General features: G+C 46.7%; 1 protein-coding gene across 12 annotated transcripts in view; it reads right to left on the bottom strand.

Annotated features, from left to right (window-relative positions):
• The window catches only part of EVC (EvC ciliary complex subunit 1), a 68,077-nt gene that overhangs the window by 7,599 nt on the left and 37,473 nt on the right, over positions 1–23,005 (bottom strand). For 7 of the 12 annotated variants that reach the window (XM_032493807.1, XM_032493833.1, XM_032493812.1 and 4 more), the window contains 6 exons: positions 18,608–18,838; positions 8,499–8,608; positions 5,025–5,235; positions 3,824–4,030; positions 2,552–2,696; positions 723–834 (listed from right to left, as the gene is read on the bottom strand). In XM_032493807.1, coding sequence (XP_032349698.1) covers positions 723–834; positions 2,552–2,696; positions 3,824–4,030; positions 5,025–5,235; positions 8,499–8,608; positions 18,608–18,838 — 1,016 coding nt within the window. Of the gene's footprint in view, positions 1–346; positions 484–722; positions 835–2,551; positions 2,697–3,823; positions 4,031–5,024; positions 5,236–8,498; positions 8,609–18,607; positions 18,839–23,005 lie in introns of those variants that run through there. The other 5 variants (XM_032493816.1, XM_032493834.1, XM_032493835.1 and 2 more) reach the window with 2 other exon arrangements.

A 23,005-nucleotide genomic window follows, 5' to 3' on the forward strand; every position in this document is an offset into this window, starting at 1 on the left:
AGGACTTAATGCAGCGAGATGCAGAGGCCGCGTGCAAGGACCAGAGAGAGGCCTCTAGGAGGTCAGGCAGGCCCAGGTGACAGCCACAAGGAAACGGGACCTCTGGATTCTGCTGACAACCTGAACAAGCCTGGAAGGGGTTCCTCCAGAGCCTCCAGTGAGAGCCGAGCCAGCTGACACCTGGACTGCTGATCCGGGAGATAACATACCATGTGGTTCAAGGTTGGTCCTTGTCAAGGCAGCAGCAGGAAACCGTCTTCCTCCTCCTTTCCTCCTCCCTTCACTCCTCCCTTCCTCCTCCCTTCCCTCCTCCCTTCCTCCTCCCTTCCTCCTCCCTTCCCTGCTACCTCGCTATGCTTCCTGGGGTCGCCTCCCCAGTAAACGATCTTCCCCTCTGTCCTCAGCTCAGGGTCTGCCTCTGGGGGAACCCGAAGTACAGATGGGAGGGAGGTGCCCTGTCAGGGCCACGAAGAAGACCAAGACCTGGAAACAAAGCCCCCACTGCACCTGGACGTGTGCCCTTGTGCCTGGTCCCTTCTGGGGGCCGCGTGTAGAGGGGGAGCCGGACAGAGGCTCGGGGGCTTCCATGCGGGTTGGGTAGGCAGATGATACCCAGGTCAACGGCCGAATGCATGCAAGGTCAGAGTGTGACAGAGAAACGTGTGATGCACAGGGGCCGGGGATGCCCGCCTGGGTACCCACAGACAGCAGGGAGACCTCACCTCCGATGCACGGCTCCAGAGGCTCCCTGAGCTCCACCTGCCATCTGGCCCTCTGAGGAAGCGTTGCCGAGTTCTTGCTTTTTCTGCAGCTTGTAATTTTCCATCCTCTCCCCTAGACCATGAAACACACAATGATCAAGGTGCGTGTTTGGAGGATGGACGCAGTGCCAGGTCTGGGCCGGGTGCTGGGGTGCGAGGATCAGCAGGACAAATGGTTACCAGCCCCCGCGGTTCACCCAGGGAAGGGCTTCGTGTGCGCGAGGGTGCCGCGGCTTCCACACACCACATGCCCTGAGGAATGTACCCCGACTCTCCCTGCAACGGCTCAGCCTGGCTTTCTTGTAAGAATCAGGAGAAAAGGGAGCTGAATAAGAGTTAACACTAAGAGGCCACCACAAACACCTCAATCTCCACACCAGAGAGGAAAAGCCACTCACCACGCAGAGCTGAGGCGTGTGGTGAGCCCTGCAGCCGTGGGTGCTGAAACGGGTGCTTTCCAAGGAGCTGGGATGTTGGGCCTCCCAAGTCCGAGGTGCACTGGCCTGCATCTCAGAACATGCTTATACTTAACTAGCTGCTACACTTACCAAGTTGCATTTAACTAGTTGCCCCACTGACCCAGGTGCAACACCTGCCTAGCAGTGCGGTGTCAGCAGGCCGCTGACCTCCCTGAACCTGAGCCTTCTAGAGCTAACAGAGAGGTTTCACCTGAGGATCCCCAGGGCATGGCTGTCTATAACTCTTAAGTAAAAAAGAGTTGCCTGAATTTAAAAAAAAAAAAGAGCTCATGTGATTAAGTTATGTCACTTCAACGCATTTGCTGAGAAACCCCCTCCCTGGAGTTGGGGGATCAAGAAGCAGGAAGTCAGAGCTGGGAGGATGCACAAAGGGAGAGCCCACCCCGAGCCTCACAGATGGGGAAACTGAGGCCCAGAGAGGGGACGTGAACACCCCGGTTCCCGAACGTTCTGCAGAGGCGATCAATCTCGTCTGTCCCCTGCTGAACGCGGCCTTACGTTGGAAAACCACCCTGAAGGATCTGTGGCCAGCTGGCGTATTTCTGGCTTTGCCCCTGATTTTATTTGAATGTAGGGCTTACCTTCCCAGGCAAGGGGAAGGTAAGAGTGGCAGACAGCTGCGCTCGCTGAGACGTAATACTCATGGAAGACCGGCCCCAGGACCCACTGGCCGTCCTCCGTCCAGAGACCTCGGACAACCCAGACAAAGCCCAGCAGAGAACGTGGGACCCCACCCTGTTCCAAAGCCCCAGACGTGGGAAGGGATGTTACAAGAAGAGGCCTTAAGAAACTGGCTTTTGTCTGTTACTACACGATGTCCTTGCTGGCCTGGGGATGTCATCCGCTCCATCTCCCCGGTGGCTCCTTGCGAGACCCCACAGGGGAAAACCGTCTGGGTCTCAGGCACGTTGTGGGCCACCAGGCGGTCCTTACTCACGGTCACTGTGACAGCTTTAATTGAGGGCGTCTCTATCTCTTTGGCCACCAGAAAGCCCAGAGCCCTGTCACCTCTAAGCAGGGATCTGATGACGTCTGTCCCAGACGATGGCCTATCCCTAACTCCATCCCACTGTCCTGTCCTTGTCCTGATTCATCTACTTTGAAAAAACCCTATTTACTCCAGGGACATGTTTCTGTAAGTGCTTCTTCAAAAGCCTTTTGGGGCCAAGGCAGAGGATAACTACGTACATAAAACAGTTAAAAAATTGAATTCCCCCAGGTAAAATTTGAAACACCTGATGCTTCATTCTGTCCCGAACTAAGAGCACATCTGGCTGCTTGTGGGCAGGGCCGCCGCCGGGGGTACCATACCCTGTAGGGTCTTCAGATGCTGCAGCTTCCTCTCCTCGTGGTCCTGCATGGCCCTCCCAATCTGCTGGTAATACGCGTGCACGAGCTGGCCGACGCCTGCGCTGGTCACGTAGACGCTCTCGGTCGCCGCCTCCATCAGTGTTCCCTGCAGGCAGGAGGAGGACTCAGCAGGGAGGACGCACGCAGAGCTGGCCGCGGCTGACACGGCCCCCTGCCTCCCCTGGCTCTGGCTCCCATATTACACCCACTCCCAACCTTGGCTGGTCAGGGGCAGGCAGAATGCATGGCTAGTGTCGATGATCTTATTTCCCTTGGGAGGGATGGTCTGAGACTGGCTGTGTGACACAGTTCTGGCCAATGAGATGCAATACTACAAAAAGCCTACTGAGGACCTGCCCTTCCCGAACATTAAGGCAAAGCTTTGGTGTGGATGAAAGACTTTGCTGTTTCTCTCTTCCTGCCTGGAACGCAGACTTGATGTCTGGAGTGGCAGTGGCAATTTTGAGATCATTAGGCAACAAACCAACACCCAGAATGAGGGATCAGAAAGACATCGCCTGGTCCTTGGTCACATCACAGAGCCTCTGCGCCAGCCTGGAACCACCTACTTACCCATTTCTTGTAATGTAAGATCAGTAACTTCTATTTATTTGAGTACAAATTTCTGTTACTTGCAGTTATAGGCATTCCTCAACGATACAACTTCAGGCCCAAAGCGAGGAAATGTGGAGACGCCCCATCATCGGGGACATGTGGGCTGTGCATGGGCCAAGTCACCATCTTTTACTTCATAAAGTCATGACCAAAAGGCAGGTTCAGGAGCCCTCATTTCAACAAACACATACTGAATGGCTCCAGGCTTTGGGCAAGGAAAACACCCACTGGTTATCGAGTGGCGGTGCCTGAGTGGCGGTGCCTGAGTGGCTGGTTATGTCCCAGTACTGAGAAATGGGCCCTCATTTGCAGGTGTGGACAGAAGCTGTGGAGGCGAAGAGGGTGGTGGCCCAGGATGCAGAGAAGGTGTGAGCGTGTCTTCTCGCTCCCCTGCTCCTCCCTGACTGTGGCCGGTTCTCCTTCCTGCTCTGTCCACATCCACGTCTGACTCCACCCGCCAAGGACTCTGAGCTGTGGCCTTGCACTTCCAGTCAGGAGCTCCCACGCAGACCCCAGGCTGCTGCTCGGCCCTAAGCTTTCCTCTCGTGCACGCCTGCCCACCCACCCCGCCCCAGTGCCTCTTGTCCCTCAGGCTCCCCAGGCTAGGTTGGCTCGCACCTTGAAGCCATCCGTGTCCTTGGCCCGGCTCCTGGATGCCGCGGTCCTCGCGTGCCCCAGCAGTGCCTGCCCGATGGCTTGCTCTGTGTGCTGCTGCAGGAGCTGCCCGACCCCCTGGGCCTCGGCCACGAGCTGCTGCTGAAGCTGCAGCCGCACCTGCTGCGCCTCCTCCTCCAGCCTGCTGGCCTCCTCCAGGACGCGCGCCTCCTGGAAAGTACAGGGCAGGGAGAGGTGGGCGCCCAGGCTGCAGCCCTGCAGAGATGCTCTGGCCAGGACCATGACCAGGATGTGGGGTCAGCCTTGCTGGGGTTCCAGGGAGACTGGGAAAGGGATGGAGAAGTGGAGGAAAGTGGGGACTCCGGGCTGGCAAAAGCCAGTACATAGTGGATGAGCCTGGGTATCTTAAAGACCCCCCAACGCATTTATTGGGCATCAATTGTGTGCCCAGTGCCATCTGCGGCTTCTCATATGTACAAGAACTTCCTCATTCTTCCAGAACACAGCGAGGCCTGAACACCAGGAATGATGAGGACATAGAGGCTCAGAGACGTTAAGTAACTTTCTAAAAGTCACACAGAAGAGCTGGGTTTTGAAGTCACATCTGAGTCTGAGAGTAATCTGGTACATCATGGAAGCCAAGGCAGGGAAACTGGGGCCCAGAGGTTTCCTTTCGTTGTAGGAATGAGTCGGAGAAGGCGGTGAGGGGAGTCAGAGGCAGGGCAGGAAGTCCTGCGTGCGTCCCCCCAAGCCCTCCTGGGCAGGGCAACAGAGGCTGTGAGCTTGTCCCTCCCCAGTGGGTCAAAGACATCAGCTACTCCTACAGCTCAGCGGCTCCGTGAGACCTGGAGTCAGCCTGCTTGGGTTAAAATCCCAGCTGTGCAATTTGCAAAGTCTTTCTTTCAATTTGTTAAGACCTTAAAACAGACTACGGAGCCCTTTTCTCCCAACCCCCAATGATGACTCTACCTGTCTGTGCCCTGACTTCATACGCTTTTTTAGTGTAACTCTCATGATAATGTACACTAGAAGCTTTGGGCACAGGTTGTCCCCTGACAGGAGGCTGCCATTGTCCCCACCACACAACAGGGGGGCGGGTGGGGGGCGGGGCAGAGCTGAGTTTCTGGCTGACCGGGCTGGAACCTGGAAGCTGAGGATGCAGCGCTCCTGCCTGGGACGGGCGGGGGGCTGGTGCACATCTTACCAAGGCTCTGAGCAGCTGCCACTGATGCTCGTCCAGACACTGGGAGGAGCCCTGCTCCAGGGCGTGCTGTTCACGCAGCTCCTGGAGAAGGGTCTTCTTCCCGGACAGTCTCATCTGGGTCAGGGTGGTGATGGTGCTGCCGCGGAGAGCCAGCCGCCGGATTGCTGAGCGCAGGAGCAGCTCATGCCCCTGCAGGATGCACTGCGTGGACCTTTGGAGAAAGTGGGTGGGGGAGCCGGGGGTTGGTCATTGCTCTTGGCTTCACTGAGTGTGACGGTTAATTTTATGTGTTAACTTGACTGGGCTCCGGGGTGCCTGATGTCTGATCAAACATCATTCTGAGAGATTCTGTGAGGGTTTTTCTAGAGATTAACATTTGAATTGGTAGACTGAGTAGACTGTCCTCCCTAATGTGGTGGGCCTCATCCAATCAGTTGATGGTCTGAAGAGAAGAAAAGCCTTCTTACTCACAAGTAAGAGGGAACTCCTCCTGCCCGACTGCCTTGAATGGGTCGTGGGTTTCTCCTGTCTTTGGACTTAAACTGAAACACTGGCTCTTCTTGGATCTTGAGACTGCTGGCCTTCAGACTGGAGCTTGCACCATCAGCCCTCTTCATTTGTCACGTCTTCAGACTTGGGAGTGAAACTATATATTGGTTCTACTGAGTCTCCATCTGCAGGTCTTGGGACCTCTCAGCTTCTAAATCTCTATCTATATCTACATTTACTGGTTCTTTTTCTTTGGAGAATCCTGACTAATACCTACCAAGAAACACCCCAAACAGTCACAGCCCACAGGGAGCCTTTCCAGAAGTGGTTAAGTTGGAATTATCCTGTCCTCTGCTGACCATCCTCTCAGACATGGGTGCTTACCTCGGTTATATTCAGCAATCTGTTCTTTTATTAATCTTTTCAACCTTATCACATCTGTCCCAAGGTTCAGATGCATATATGCAGCTGCCTTCAGTACATCTCCACTCAAATTTCTTACATAAATCTCAAAATTAATACTTCCAAAACTGAAATCATGAGCTATTTTTGAGTTCCCATCTCCATGAGTCAAGTAGAAAACCTTGGTCCACCAGAGAAGCTCAGCATTTGGTTTTATAATTGCAGTCCTTTCTGACAGCCCAGAAAGCTGAACAGAGCCCTGGCAGTCTGCTTCCCAAGGAGGAGAGACCTGGCAAACACCCCAGGCTTCCAGCTGGGGGCCCGCATCCTAGGAATAAGGAATCGCCCCTTGCAAAGACCTCACTTTGAATCAGATAAATTCACAAATGGAGTGGTTGATCTGCCACTGTCTGAAATCCCTACTAGAAGTAATTCTCTCTGGAGAAAGATTCCATCACTCAAAGTCTTAAATTATCTCCACAATTTTTAATAAGAGTGTGCAGCATTCAATAAAAATGATTAGATGTGCAAACAGATAAGACCCGACCAAAAATAAACAGAAAAAACAGACAACAGAAACATACCCACAAGATATTGGATAATCAGCTATGATGAACACGTTTAGGAAATTGAATGATAAGATGAATTTTAGCAGATAACTGAAAATGATGAAAAAACTAAAATGGAAATTCTAGAACTGAAAACACAGTAACCAACATTAAGAATTCAGTAGATGGCTTAACAGCAGATAAGACACAGCTAAAGAGAGAGTGAACGGGAAGACAGCTCAAAATAACCATCTAGACTGAACCACAGGGAACAAAAGAATGAAAAATACAGAACAGCATGTAAGAGACAAATGACATAAGGTGAAAAGTTCTCATAAATGTGTAATTGAAGCCCAGGAAAAGTAGGAAGAGCACGGACAGAAGGAATATTTAAAGAGATAATGGCTCAGAATTTTCGAAAACTAATAAAAGACAGCAAATCACAGATTCGAGAAGCACTGCAGATTTATTCAAAACAAGCAAGCAATATATGCACACACAAAATAACCCACCTCCAGTTTAAGCATATCATCATTAACAGATGAAAACCAAAGAACAAAAGAAAAATTTTAAAGTAGCCAGAAACAATTGAAATCAAAAGATAAAAGATTATCTTTAAAAGTATTTAAAAGATAACAACTAGACTAGGATTCTATGCCCAATGAAAACATTCCTTAAAAATGAAGACGAGACAGATATTTTCAGATAAACAAAGCCTAAGAGAATTTGTCACTAGCAAATCTAAAACAAAGAGATCCTCCATGCAAAAGAAAATAATGCCAGATGGAAACTTAAAGATACAGCAAAGAATCAAGAGCAACAGAAGGGGTAAATCTAAATAAATACTGATGGCATAAACCAAAAATAATATCTCAGTGAGTTGAAAATATAGAGAGATGTAAAATACCCAATAAGAAAAGCATAATCTGTGAGGGAGGAATAAATGGAATTAAGGCGTTCTTAGGTGTCTGCACTGTCCTGGAAGAAGGAATATATTAACGTACATTAGATTGTGACACATCAGGGATGCAGTTCAAAATCTCTGAACCATTAAAATCATATAAATAACAAGCCAAAAGAGAGATAAAATAGGAAATAATAAAATAACTAATCCAAAAGAAGGGAAGAGAGAAGAGAAAAAGGAATATAGAGCCGGTGGGACAAACATAAAACAATTAGTAAAATGATAAATTAAAAATCCAAATACATTACCAAGAAGTTTTACATTAAATATAAATGGATTATGTATTACTACAATGAAAAGACACAGGTTTTGAGGCTAGACAAATCTTTTGATTGCTCACTATTGTCCTTAACACTGCTCACCAGTTTTTATTCACTTGTTTTCATCTTCTTCTGATGCTTTCCCTGTATTATCCAATAATATAGCTATCCATCTGCTTCTTGATGTATACAAAAAATAGTTTCCTGGAAAAGGCTGGGCAACTAGAAAATTAGTTATATCAAAATAATTTTTCTCCTATGAAATAAGGAAAATAAGTAAGCTTGCTGAAAAATTATACCATACTAATAACTATATAAAAACATTTAAAATATATTAAATGTATTAATAAATGGAGAATGATTGAAATGGGCACAAGAGGTCTTTTTTGGGGTGATGGAAATGTTCTAAATTTGGATCACGGTGATCAGTGTAGAACTCTGTAAATTTACTGAAAAGCATTGAATTGTACACTTAATGTATGTAAATTGTACCTCAAAAAATATGTCTAAAAAGTTTTTACAAAAGACAACTCTATGAGGTAGGTATTAGTAGTCCCATTTTATGGTTGAAGAAATTGGGGGTAAGAACTAAGTCATGTGCCCACATCAATTCTGACAGCAAGCTTTCATCCACGGCCTTCTGTTGTCACTCTATTTCACAGCTATAGTTACAATTTGGTTGGTCTCAAACCATGCTGTCAGGGAGGCAGGAAGGCAGTTACAACATCCACCTTACAGATGAGGACACTGAGGCTAGCATGGAGTCTCACACAGGACACAAAGCCCCCACCCTCCAGAAAGCCACACTCACTCTTCACTGAGGCCGCCAAGGTGGCCCAAGACTCGGTGGATGATGCTCTCATGGTCGTCCCGCAGGTGTGCCTGCAGCACAGTGGACAGTGTGTGCTCCTCCATCCACACCTAGACCCCAGGACAGAGGGACAGGGGTCAACTCAATTTCATTTCATTCATCATTACTTTGTTGGATCAAAGTTTTGTTTCTTATTTTTAAAAATCCCCTTCTCCTTTGATTTAATTAAATTCTCTCTTATACTTTCTTCTAAAGTTTTAAAAAATTTCCTATTTGCATGTACATCTTAAAGCCATTTAATATATATTTTCTGTGGCATGAGGAAGGGATTTAATTGTCTCTGGATAAATGGATGCTAATTGTCCCAGCACCATTTATCTTTTTTATGACTGGCCTGTCGACGCCACCTTGTCTGATAGTTTCCATATGTACATGAATCTCATTCCAGACTCTTTTATTCTGTGGGTCTGTCTGTTCATTTCCGTACCAATAACTCCCTGCTTTAATTCCTGTAGTTTATCGCAGGACTTCACCACTGCTAGGGCGAGTCTTCCCAGGTTCTCTTGTATAAAACTGTCTTGGCTGTTCTTGGTTGTTTTTCTATACATGTGAATTTTAGAATCAGTTTATCCAGTTTGGGTAAACAACTCTTGGATTTCCTTGTAATTTGATTGAATTGCTAGATTAATGTGTAGAGAATCGCTGTCTTTCCAAAACTGAGTTTTCCTATCCAAGGGTCAGGCATTTCTCTCAATTCTTTCTTTATCCCTTCAATAATGTTTTATAATTAAGCTCCATCAGGCTCTTATAAACATCAGTCAGACTTATTTTACTGGTCACCATGTAGCTTTTATTCTGAAGAAAATCTTTATTTCACTATTGTCCTCTACTGCTTTGAAAGTTACCTTCTATTCTATTTCTATTCCTTCCATAGTTTTACATTTTTGACATATATTCCTGTCTCCACAAATCTAAAGTTAATCAGCACTTCTTTTACCTTAGGGTTTATGACTGTCAGCACGTCCGAAAATTCCTTATCCCTTATCCCTTTGAATATTATCTCTCCTCCACTCTCTCCATCCTTTCTTCCTAGAATTCCTGAAAGATTGAGGAGGTCCCTCCAGGACCTTCTCATTCTGTTCCTGTCCCTTCACCGCTCACATTCTCTATCTCTTTAGCTCTCCTGCTGTATTCTGGGCCACTCTCTCACACGTAGCTTCTAGTTCACACACTGCGTCTTCAGCCATATTTAATCTGCTGTTTAACTCATCCATTACATTTCTGTTTTCTCAACTATAATTTTATTTTTTTTAAGAATTAACTTACTTTTACTGAAGTATAGTTGATCTACAGTGTTGTGTTAGTTTCACGTGTACAGCAAAGTGATTCAGTTGTACATAAACATATGTGTAGATTCTTTTTCAGATTCTTTTCCATTATAGGTTATTATAACATAGTGAATATAGTTCCCTGTGCTGTACAGTAGGTCCTTGCTGTTCAATCTGTTTTATATATAGTAGTGTGTATTTGTAACAACTATAATTTTCGTTTGCAAAAGCATATGGTTTTTCGTCTGCTTTTTTCAGCATGTCTCGTTTTCATGCTAATCATTCCTTCTGTTGTTTTTTAATGTTTTAAACATAATTCCTTTTTAAGCTCTAACAGTCTCTTCATCTGAATTCCTTGGTGCTGGTTGTGGTCTAAGCTTGGCGTGCACTGGCCATGCTGGCTCTCACCTGTGGTGTGTTGTTCCTTGTGTGTTTTGTAATTTTGGATGTTAGCTCGTCTTCAGGAGGCTTCACCTGTGAAAATGCTGTGAGGTCCAAGGCCACACAGCTAATACATGAAAACGTGGGGCAGAGACTCAAACTTAAGTCTGTCTGTCTCTAAAGCTCCTCCCTGCCTATCTTGCACCACGAGGAGAAGCAGGCACCTGGAAACATGTAGCTGGCTTGTGTTACACCAAGGACCCAGTCACCAAGAGGAAACTCTCACCTTCCCACATGTGTGGCTTTTCAAAGGGCTCTCCCTCCAGCAGCCTGGAGATGGCCGTGCTGCGTGCGGGTGGAAGGCAGAAGCCCAGACCTCAGCTCCCTGGGCCTGGCGATCATAGCGCTTACACTGAGTCCCACAGGATCACACCGTGCCACCCAGAACTTTTCATTAAACTCAGTCTCTGGCTCCTCTTGGGAGGAGTCTCAATCATCTGTCGAAGTGCTTGGGAAACCGGAACATTCTAGAAAATTCTACACAGTCTAGATTTTCTACAAGGTAAATCAACATTGTCACTAAGGGCCATGAGGGTCTTCGGTGTGCATTTTGAGAACACAGTTAAAAAAACTAGCAACAGGATCCAAAGATGCTGAAGAGGACAGAGATCGTCAGACTGGAGGGCACCTGCCACTGTCACCACCTTCTTCAACATTAAAGAAGGCAGGTTTGTGAACGCTTAAATTCAGAGGCAAAAAGCTGCTTCAGTGGGCTAGAGTGCTGGCCCTGTTCAGTGCTACCGGGTCATTTTGTGGTTTCCAGTATGTTTACTCTTTGTTTCAAATTTTCACTTACTAAGGAGAGGAAGGGAGAAGGAACCAGTGGTCGGTGCATGGCTGCTACACGCTAAGAGTTTCAAGCACTTTCCTACTAACAGTGTGGATTTACAGGTGGGGCAGGCGGTACAGCCAACAGCTGAGGCAAACACTGGAGGGCTGGGGCAGGGAGGCACTGCAGATTTAAAAGCATGGTCAGAGCAGGCTTCATGGTGAAGGCGGGACAGGAGAAAGACCAGAAGCAGGAAGAGCGAGGCAGGGGCGCCCAGGGAGCTGGCAGAGCACAAGGACACGGGGGAGGCTGGCGTGGAGCGAGCTCGGGGAGACAGCGAGGAGGCCAGAGGACAACCAGGTCCTGACACGCGGGACCGTGTAGGGCACGGCGAGGACGCTGACTTCCACTGCTGCATGAAATGAGAAGGGAGTTTCGAGCAGAGAAATGTCACAATGTGACAGTGTCTTTTACCCAATCTAATGTGCCAGTGATTATGAGATGCAGTTATTCTGGGTACCAAGTAGAGACAGAAATCACTGCCAATTAAATTAAGATGCAGCTCAATTTCAGAGACGTTAAAATGTTATTAAAATCTGCATCTTAAAAATGAATGATACAGAATATGTTTTAGAAGTTATCACTCTGGAGCAGGGATTGGCCAAGACGGCAGAAGAGGAAGGCGCCGGGCTCACTCTTCCCACAGGCACATCACATTACAGCTATTTACAGAGCTGTACCCACTGATGAGGAAGACCAGAAGACTAGCAGAAAGCATCAACAGCTACAGGTAAAAAGAAGGAACCACAACGAGATGGGGAACGGGGAGCATCACGGTTAGTCAAGTCCCACACCTGCAGGTGGGAGACCCATGAGCAGGAGGTTGATTACAATTCTAGAGGCTCTCCCCAAGGAGCGAGGGATCCGAGGCCCACACTGGGCTCCCCAGCCTGGCGGTCCTGCACCAGGAAGATGAGCCACCAGGTGTTTGGATCTGAAGGCCAGCAGGGTTTACTTTCAGGAGACCCAGAAGGCGGTGGGAAATAGAAACTCTGCCCTTACAGGGCGCACACAAAATCTCACACATTCCAGGACCCAGGGCAGAAGCAGGAATTTTTTTTTAAGATTTTTTTTTCTGTTTTTGTTTTGGGGGGGGGACGTAATTAGGTTTACTTATTTTTGAAGTGGAGGTACTGGGGATTGAACCCAGGACCTTGTGTGTACCAAGCACGCACTCTACCACCAAGCTATACCCTCCCCCAGAAGCAATAATTTGAAAAGACCCACCTGTTAATCTTGGAGAGCTTCCCAGAGAGATAGCAGGCAACTGGAGCACAGCCCAGGACACAGACACTGGCAGAAGCCATTTTGGGAGCTCATTCTACCAGGCGGACACTGGTGTGGGTTAGCCCCATTCTGGGGGCCTCCCTTCAGCCCACCAGCTCGTCAGCACCAGGGCTGGGACACTTCGGGCCAAGCAGCAGCGACACAGCCCCACCTACCAGCAGGCCAACTGGCTGAGGACTCCCTGAGCTCCAGCTGGCCCAGGACCCGGCCACCTAAGGACTCAGGACCCTGCCTCACCCACCAGCAGACCAACACCCACTCAGGGACCCCCGGGGCCCTGCAGCCAGAGACCCCAGGACAGGACCTGGCTCTGCCCACCAGTGGTCTTAGGTAATTTTTTGGATATGTCTCCTCAGGCAAGGAATACAAAAGCAAAAATAAACAAATGGGACTAAATCAAACTAAAAAGCTTTTGCACAGTGAAGGAAACTATCAATGAAATGAAAAGGCTGCCTACTGAATGGGGGAAGACATTTGCAAAGGATATGTCCCATAAAGGGGTTCATATCTAAAATATACAAAGAACTAACATAAATCAACATCAGAAAAACAAACAACCTAATTAAAAAATGGGCAGAGGATCTGAAAAGACATTTTTCCAAAGAAGAAATACAGATGACCAACAGGCACGTGAAGAGATGCTCAGCACCGCTAATCATCAGGGGAATGCCAAATCAAACCCGCAGCGAGGTGCCACCTCGCACCTGGCAGAGTGGCCATCATCAAAGAGACAACAAATAACAAGCATTGGTGAGGATGTGGAGAAAAGGGAACCCTCATGCATTACTGGCGGGGATGTAACTTAGTGCAGAAACTGTGGAAAACACTATGGCGATTGCTCAAAATATTAAAAATAGAACTACCTCTGCAATCCAGCAATTCCACTCCTGGGTGTTTATCCACATAAAATGAAAACACTGATTTGAAAAACTATCTGCATCCCTATGTTCACTGCAATCTTATTTACAATAGCCATGATATGGAAGTAAACTCAGTGCCCATCTATAGAAGAATCGATAAAAAAGATGTGATATATGCATACACACACACACACACACACACACACACACACACACACACACAGTGGAATACTACACAGCCATTAAAAAGAAATGAAATCTTGCCATTCATGACAACATGGACAGACCTAGAGGGTATTACACTAAGTGAAGAAAGAGACAGAGAAAGACAAATATGGTATGATTTCACTTATATGTGGAACCCCAAAACAAAACAAATGATCGAATGTAATGAAACTGAAACAGTGATAGATTAAGAGAACAGGTGGCTGACAGAGGTGACAGGTGAGGGAGATTAAGAGGTACAAACTTCAGCTGCAAAATAAATGAGTCACAGGTATGAAATGTACAGTGTAGGGAATATAGTCAATAATTAATGTCTTTGTATGGTGACAGGTTGTAACTAGACTTACCATGGCAATCATTTTGAAAGGTACAGAAATATCGAATCACTACGTTATGTAACAGGAAATAACAGTGTTGTAGGTCAATCACACTTCAAAAACAAAGAAGCAAACCAACTTATAATAAAAAGACACCAGATTGCGGTCACCAGAGGTGAGGATGGGGGAAGGAGGAACTGGATGAAAGCAGTCAAAGGGTGCAAGCTGCCAGCTGTAAGGTAAGTAATGCTAGGGATGTAATGTGCAACACGATAAATGTAATTCGCACCACTGCATGTTATATACGAAAGCTGTTAGAAGAGTAAATCCTAAGAGTTCTCATCACAAGGAAAACAATTTTTTTTCCTTTTCTTTAAATTTGTATCTACAAAGATGATGGATGTCACTGAACTTATTGTGGTAATCGTTTCATGACGTATGTAAGTCAAATCATTATGCTGTATGCCTTACACAGTGCTGTGTGTAGATTATATCTCAATAAAACCGGAAGAAAAAAATTTTAGTGAAAGCATCACTCTGGCTAGGGGTTAGGAGTAGACTTCAAGGGGTCAGTGGATTCAGAGACACCAGAGGGCCAGCTGTCATAGAGATCCAGACGAGAGGTGTGGTGGCATTTACCAGGATGCTCAGAGTGGAGGTAATGGAAAGAGGTTACAGTCTGGATCAGACTGAAGGTAGAATCATGCAATTCCCTGTCAGCTGGATAGAAGCTGTGTAAGAAAGAGGAGTCAAGGATACCTGAGGTTGTCTGTCCAGCCGAATGGAAAGATGGAGAAAGACAGTGGGCAGAGCAGGAAGGTCAACAGCTCTGTTTCAGACACACTCAATTTGCCTGCCTATCAGTCATCTAGATGGAGACCACATTAGAGAGCTGAGTTCAGGAACGGATTCTGAGCTGGGGATATAAATGTGGGCATTGATGGTCCTCAGTCCAACAACCCTGGAGGAACTGAATCCTACCAAGAACCACAGAGCAGGCTTGGAAGCCACTCTTCCCTGGTCCAGCCTTTGGATGAGACCCCAGCTGCAGCCCTGACTGCAGCCTGTGAGATTCCCCTAGGAGAGAACTCAGCTGAGCTGTGCCTGGATTTCTGACCCACGGAAACTGGGACAGAAGAAGTATGTGTTGTTTGTTTTAAGCTGCTAGTTAGGCAGGTTGTTACGCAGAGAGTGTGCAACTGGGTGAGATCACCAAGAGACTGCACATAGGCAGAGAAGAGGACCACGGATTGCATCCAGGGCTCTGGTGTCTGGACATGAGGGCGATGAGAAGTAATCAGCAAAGGAAACTGAGAAGAAGCCACCACTGAGGAGGCAGGACAAGCAAGACAGTCCAGCGAGGGTTTCAAGGAGGAGGGGAGCCCAGTCTGCCCAACGCTGCTGCCGAGGGCTCAGCACAGGTGAGATGAGGCCGGGCGAGGGCGAGCTGCCTGGAGTGGGCTCCAGAGAGCGCGGGAGGAGTGTGAGGAGGGGAGCCAGGCTTCAAAACCTGCTGGACGGACTCTAGCGTTGGTGTTCTTCACCTTCATGCCACAGACTGCATCACCTGCTGCACTCCTTGTTACAAATGCAGACTTTTGTGTGGTGGTGCGTGAGTTTCCTATTGTTATTGTAACACATGACCACAAACTAAGTAGCTGAAAACAATGCAAACATATTATCTTAGAGTTCCGGAGGTCAGAAGTCCAAAATGGTGCTCAAGGCGGGTAAAATCCAGGTGTCACTGGGTCTACATTCCCCTGGAAGCTCCAGGGCAAAATCCCTCTCCTTGCCTTTCCAGCTTCGAGAGGCCACCTGCATTCCTTGGCTTGTGGCCCTTTCCTCCGTCTTCAGATCCAGCGATGGCTGGCTGAGTCTTTCTCACATCGCATCATTCTGACACCACTTCTCCTGCATCCCCTGTAATGACCCTGGGCCCACCTGCATAATCAGGACAATCTAGCCATCTCAAGACTCTTAACTTACTTCACATCTGCAAAGTCCCTTCTGCCACGTAAGGTAACATATTCACAGCTTCTGGGAATGAGGATGCGGACATCTTTGAGGGGACGCTGAGCATCCTTCTGCCTAACTCAGCAGACTGGGGAGAAGCCCAGAAACCTGCGTTAGAACTGATCACACTTTGAGAATCAGCATTCTACAACTTATTCTAATTGTGTGACTGATAAATTTCACAAAATTTAACAATTTTCCTGAGTAACAGGATATGAAATCATCAAGGCCTTTTGGATAGAAAATGCATGGAAAATGCAATTCATTGAGTGTGTGTTTGATTTTCCGTGAATAGTTTTGTTGGTGCTTTTCTTCTCATGACTAAATATTCCTCTGACCCACAGAAAGTTCATCTCTCATTTGTACTATCAACGAGAAAATATGGAAAGTAAGAGAGAATATGGATCTCTAAGTACCCTGTGGTAATTTAAGGCAATTAAACAATCAATCAGTAAATTAACTATGACACACACACTCTGAGAAACAGTCTTGGGTCATACTTATTTAATCAGTTGATGAGGCCATTACCTTTCCTGCTTGCCTCTTGCACGCAGAACTGCCCTGGAACTTCTGCACCAGCAAAGGAAAATTAACCCGCATGCATACACTCATAAAGTAAATAAATAAATAAAAAACCTAGAAGTTATGAATCGTCTGATATCTGCTTAAAATAAGACTCATAACTAGAGGGTTTCAGATGAATCAAGGGTGTTTGCCTAATAATTTATCAGAAATGAAACCCTGGAGTTTTTCAATGTCAATGTCATTAAGCGATTAAACAGATACTGTGCAATCGGTCTTAACCTGCATTATCTCACAGCCCCCGTTGGGTATTTTAATCTCTATTTTTCACATGAAAGCTGAGGTTCTGAGAAATTTAGCAAGTTGTGCAAAATCAAAGTTGTGGGTCAGTGAACTGGCTAAAGTCACCCAGTCCTTTAATGGAGTTGCTCTGGTTCAAACCCAGGTGATCAGTTTCCAAGGCTAGAAGCCCGTCTGCAAACCACAGCTGTCTCTAAAAGACCTCACTCCATTTGAGGAGCCAACATCAGACTCACTTGGTGAATTTTCCAAATCACCGAGGCCCAGGTTCCCCCTCTGTTCCCAGAAACTAAATTGTATGGCCTGGGGCCCCGGATTGGTATGAATCACCTTCATTACATCCCTGGGTAGAATACAGGGTCAAGGTAACACTGCAGTAATTTCCAAAGCTGCACCATTGTTGCTGGAAAGGCAGCCAAGTTTTTCTGAGCATTTGCTATAACCCAGTTACTGTGCTTTGAACGAGGAAGTGAAAATAAGAGAAGCAGGGCTGTTGTCCTCCAGAACATACAGCCAAACGCAGGGGACCACGGGCTACCGATGACAGGGCAACACGATGCCGCCGACGGAGGACTGGAATTAACTAGAAGGAGGTCTAACAAATCAGACAGGCAGAAACTAGGCCCTGCGCCTGCCCCGCGGCTGGGAATAGCCCAGTGTTTGCATGAGGCTTTCCTTTATTTATTGGTACTTTGGACAGCTCCCATCTGTTCTGTTCCGTGCATCCGTTGTGTATCTTTTGTAACTAACTGAACACTCAGCGTAAAGAGACAGGGTGTTTCTTATAACAAGCACCCAGGGCTGGGCAGTCCAGGGCTGGGCAGTCCAGGGCTGGGACAGTCTGCCTCTCTGCCCCCACCCCGGGCACATCAGCCTCTGTTCTGCATCCTGTTCTGCCTGTAAGTCAGGAAGGCGGGCGCACCTCCAGGCCTCCTGTACGTGCTCTAGGCAGGAAGAATGGGAATGCTGGTGAAGAGGATTTCTCCTAGCAGCACCCGGCCCTTGTAACAGGGGAGAGAAGCCCTGTGCAGGCACCACACCTTGTCTCACAGCCAGAACTGCATCACTCAAAACACCGACAGATACCAGGATACTGACCACGTCACTTCTAGAGCCTCTAGCGTGCAGGAAAGCAAGAGAGATAGGAAATGCGGGCACTTTTGTGTGTCACATTTGGAATTTTGACAAGTTTCAGGATTTTAAGAATAAAGTTGACATGCATTAATTTCCTGTAATACATTGCCGCAAACTGTGACTTAACACACATTTATTATCTTACATGTAAGTTCTGGAGGTCGGACGTCTGAAGTGAAACGGAACAGGCTGTGCTCCTTCTGGAGGATCTGGGGGGGATCCATTCCTTGCCTATTCCAGCTTCTCAAGGCTGCCTGAGGTCCTGGGCTAATGTCCGCATCACTCCAGCCTCGGCTTAGGCCATCACACCTCCTTTTCTGACTCTGACCCTCCTCCTTCCCTCTTAAAAGGACCTTTGTGATTATAGTGGGCTTACTCACATAATCCAGAACACTCTCCACATCTCCAGATCCTTAATGTAATGGCACCTGCAAGGCCCCTCTTGCCCTGGTAGGTAACATATTCACAGGTTCTGGGGACTAGGATGGGGGCATTATTCTTTTGGGAGCATTATTCTACCTACCGCGTATGTACATGGTTTTAATAATGGAATAGACTTTCACTGAAAAACAGGAGTCCTGTGTGTGCAGCTCCTCCCCGAGTCCACTCCCCTGAGAAACGCCTTCTGTCGTTTATTTCTATTGTTCTCAAGCACAGACTTTGCTGCCTTTGTTGGATCAGCTGAAGGCATTATCTACTGACTTCCTATCCCACCAACCTTGGTGGGCGGTTGTGAAAAGTTGGCTACCAGAATCTTGGCAAAGCCCCTAGCACAGGCACTAGGGGATGCTCAGAGGGGAAACCTCTCATTATTCTTCCTAAGTTAAAAAAAAAATGCAGACTCAAGACCCACGTTTACAAAATGCTGCACCTGCTTCTCTTGCTCCAGGAGGTCTTGGAAGAGTTTCCACTGCTGATTCCGGAAGCGATCCGACTTCCCCAGCTGCCGGGCAGCGTTCTCCTGGGCCTCCTGCCTCAGGTATTCACACTCCGCCTGGGAGAGGTTGGTCATGCGGGGGAGCGTCTGAAGGAACAGGGCGTCCACGAACTTCTGGAACGTTTCCATGGTGCTGCGGTACAGCTCCTGAAGGATGGAGTTATAAGTCATGTCCTCAACCCGGGCAGGGCCGTGGGCTTCCAGCAAGACACAGAGGAAATCCAGGAAAGGAAATTCTCAGATCACGCACACACGCGCACGCACACACACACACACACACACACACACGGAGTCGCTGCCTTCCAGCCCTCTCACCCCCACCCAGTCAAGCCCCAGCCCCAGCCCCAGCCCTGCCCTCCTGCCCCAATGAGCCCTCCATCACTGGAGTCTCCTCTAAGCCTCCACCCAGATTATTTTCACAACCCTCACTGGTCCCTCTGCTCCCCTCGGCCCTCTTCATTGAGGCGAGCTATCTGCACAAGCACAGAGCTTTGGGTTCCAGCTCAGTAACTTGGAAGGTCTATCTTTCCATCACAGTCAGAGTGCTTCTCAGGGTTTCCAGATGGTCCTGCCTCGCTTCTCTCCATTCTTTTCCCTTCAGCCCACTGCCCGCACTCCATTCTCTTTCTAAAATTGTATGTTTTTTAATCATGAAAACCAAAAACCCATAAATAATAGTATATTAAACACCTCTGAATCCACCACTCAGTTTTCCATTTCTTTTTCAGATTAAAACAGTAAACATTATAGATTAAGTTGGAATCCTTTGTTTTCCCTCTGCTATTCTTTTCCATTCCCTCCCAGCCTCCTCAGAGACAGCCATCTCCATGAATTCATCATCTCTGCTTCCAATTTGGATTTCTATACTTTCACCGTATTTTTTGTCCATAAATGTGGTTTCTGATGTTTGTGTTAATTCACATAAATGGCATCTCATTGCACGTTTCATTATAGAGATGCTTTTTCAAGCCTCTCCCCTGGCCCCACCTCCAGGCACTTTCATACCTTAAACGGACTCCTCTTCACCCTGCAAAACCCCTGCAAAATAACCCCTTCTCTGTGAAGTCCTGCCAGGGCTGCTCAGACTAACATGGGCATTTCTGACCCGGGCTTCCACAGCTCTTTGGTTTGCCCCACCAGGGCATCAAAACTACAATTTATCTGTCATCCTTTCCAGACCACAACTAACCCAGAGCAGAGGCTGCATCCTACTCAGATCTGCATCCATGTCTCATATCCTCCTGGACCAAGCACCTGGTGGCAGTTTCTGAAAGCATCATGCAGCAACATGATACAGAAGGCCCACTCCCCCGTCTCCATCAAGGACCTCCCCACACATGTTCCAAACTCAACTTGAGGTCTCCCCTTCTGGGAAGGCCTCCTGACCACATATATTTTTGTGGTCACTGGCTGTCTGATTGTCCTTTTCATGGACTAGATCATGAGGTTTCTTAAAAACAAAGTCTTATTACATTAGCATCTGTAGGGCCTAGAAAAGCACCTGGCAAATATCAGGTGATAACATTGTAATTGTTAATAATTACAAATCCTTACTGTGCGCCAGGGAGTGTGATAAGCACTTTTCTTGTATAATCTCATTCATCCTTCTAATAGTTCAATGAAGATGTTCTATTATAATTACCATTGTTCTATAGATGAAGAAGCTAAGACCCAGAGAAGATCAGTAACTGGACACTTGTAGAGGGTGGGTCCTGGCTGTTAGACTATATTGGACTCATGCTCTTAACCTGTATGCTCCAAGGACAACAGTTCTTTTTTGGGAAAAAAATTCTCAGCTTTTAGCTTGGCATACCTAGGTCAGAGCTGGTGTGCTCAATGGATGTAAGTTAAACTCAAATCAATGTTAATTAAACCCGATGGATGCCAGGCTTTAAAAAGCTCATGACCAAGCTGAAGTTTGCTCAGGGTAAAGTGATCATGATGGGGCACAAGGACACACCCACTTTTGATAGTGGCCAACCAGGTAATTTGAACCCATTCTTCCCACTGAGGATGAATTTTTTTTTTCTTAAAGCTAGACAAAATGTTTATTAAATCATCATTAAAGTCCCGAAGAGCTAACAAGGTAGTGTAATAGGGAAGAACAAATCTGACTCCATATTAGCTCTGTTCCTTTGGCTCTAACCCTGTGATCTGTTTCCTGGGCTCAGTCATGCTGGTTTGGCACCTTTTGTAGAAGAATCTTGCCTAGAGCTTGAAATATACAGGCAAGCCCATTCTCAAGGCTCTGACCTTTAACGGTATTAATACTTTCCTATTCATATAAAGATAAAAAGTTGCAGAATAGAAAATAACATTTGCCTTGTTAGAGGTTTATAGGGACACTATGACCCGACCCACGTGGACAGCTGCAAGAACAAAGGATTCTGACACCAAGAAGTTTGCACCAACCAACCACAGCCTGTTCCTTTTTTAGAATAAAAGGAGCCTGAGCTCTGACTTGGGGAAGATGGTTCTCCAGGATGTTAGTCTCCCACCTTCTTAGTCTGCCAGTCTTTCTGAATAGTTTCGTTATTCCTCGCCCCAACACCTCGCCTCCTAATTTACTGGCCTGTCGGGTGGCGAGCAGAATGAGTCTGGACTTGGTAACAGTAGTGCAAGTGCAGGGGCCAAGGTCTCAGAGAAGACACAAAGACAGAAATGTGTCCAGCCCTTGGGCTGCATGAAGGGGTGGGGTTGGGGGTGGGGTCAATCCAGAGGACAGCTGCACGGCTGAGTGCACTTCTGACCGCCTCCAGCAGCTGAAGGGCCAGAAGGTGGAGCTCATGGCTCCCCGTGGGTTGGGGAGCCCACGGCTGGAGCCCAAAAAGCTGCAGCAGAGAAACATGAGTGAAATGGAAGAAAACTAGTTCAGACTGGTTTAAATGGACTGCAACTTGGAGTCTGTTCATGTGGAGATCCATGATATTTCAAGTCCTGACCTTGAACTAAGGTGACTCTGGATCATGAGAGACCCAGTCACCTAGCAGAAGCAAAGGAAAATTCTCTTTGGAGGAAGAGAACATAATTCTACGTTTGAAAATGATTTTACAAAGGAATATACAAATGTGAGATAAGGCATACAATAAAAAATAGACAGGTACATGAGGAGACAAGAACACAAACAACAGGCATGAAAAACGCGCCCACAGGTGGTCCAGAGAGTGCAGTTACAAGACATGGACTTTGAAGTATTGATGCTTACTGTGCTCAAGAAGTTAATAGCCACTCTTAACCCTTAACGCAAAAAGCTGGGAATTATAAAAAAAGCAACACTACTTAGTTAAAAAAAAAATTAGAAATTCTGGAATTGAAGGACATTGTCCGATAATAAGAACCTAACGTATAGATTTCATTGCAGTTTAGATGCAGCTGAAGAGAGAATTATTGCTGGGAGATAGATCAGGAGCAAATCCAGGACAAAGTCAGGAGACACTGAAGGATGGGAAATATGGAGGAGATAAAGCTAAGATACAGTGAGCAAGTTCGACAAGTTCAACTGGATTCCCAGGAGGAAAGAAGGCAGAGTCCAGGCAGAGTAATATTGGAAGTGATAATACAGAAGTGTATCAAAACTGATGAAAGAAATACAGAGATGAGGAAAGTGAGGCTGCACCCGGACGTGGAGAAGAGAGGTAAGTCAGCTCACACTCGGGGCCCTGGCGGTCAGGCTCCGGGTCTCATGATGTAACCAGGATGCTCTCTGGTAATTTTTTTTTTTAAACAAAGAACAAATGAATGAGAGTATCACCAGGACCTAATAAACACAAGCTCATTCTGTGTTACATTAATAGCAGATAAAAGTCTCTAATGAAGAAAGCACTTTTAGGGATTAAGGGAATCAGTTCACGGTACCAAAAGGTTTAATTCACCAGAAAGATGCAAAGGTTCTCAACTGTAGGCACCTCATGGCATTACCCAACTGATGCAATCTGTCATGCCAACAGAACAAAGCAGAAAAATATCTGATGATTTTGTGAATAAATGAGAAAAAAGTCTTTTACAAAATTTAATTGCCATGCATAAGACACACACCTGGCCAAACAGGAATGGAAGGAAACTTCCTTAATCTGAAAAAACAAACAAACAAACAAACAAACAAACAAACAAACAAACAAAAAACCCAAAAAACTATAGCAAGCATTATACCTAAGGGCGGAAACTACGAAACAATAGTAAGAAAAATTAGTAAGACCTAAGTAAATGTAGAGATATACCATGTTTCTGGATTGGAAGATTTGATATTGTAAAGGTGTCCATCCTTATAAATTCAAAATACTAACCAAATTGGTGTTCATAGCAACAGTGATGGAG

The sequence above is a fragment of the Camelus ferus genome, chromosome 2 (assembly GCF_009834535.1).
Source record: "Camelus ferus isolate YT-003-E chromosome 2, BCGSAC_Cfer_1.0, whole genome shotgun sequence".
Taxonomy (NCBI): Eukaryota; Metazoa; Chordata; class Mammalia; order Artiodactyla; family Camelidae; genus Camelus; species Camelus ferus.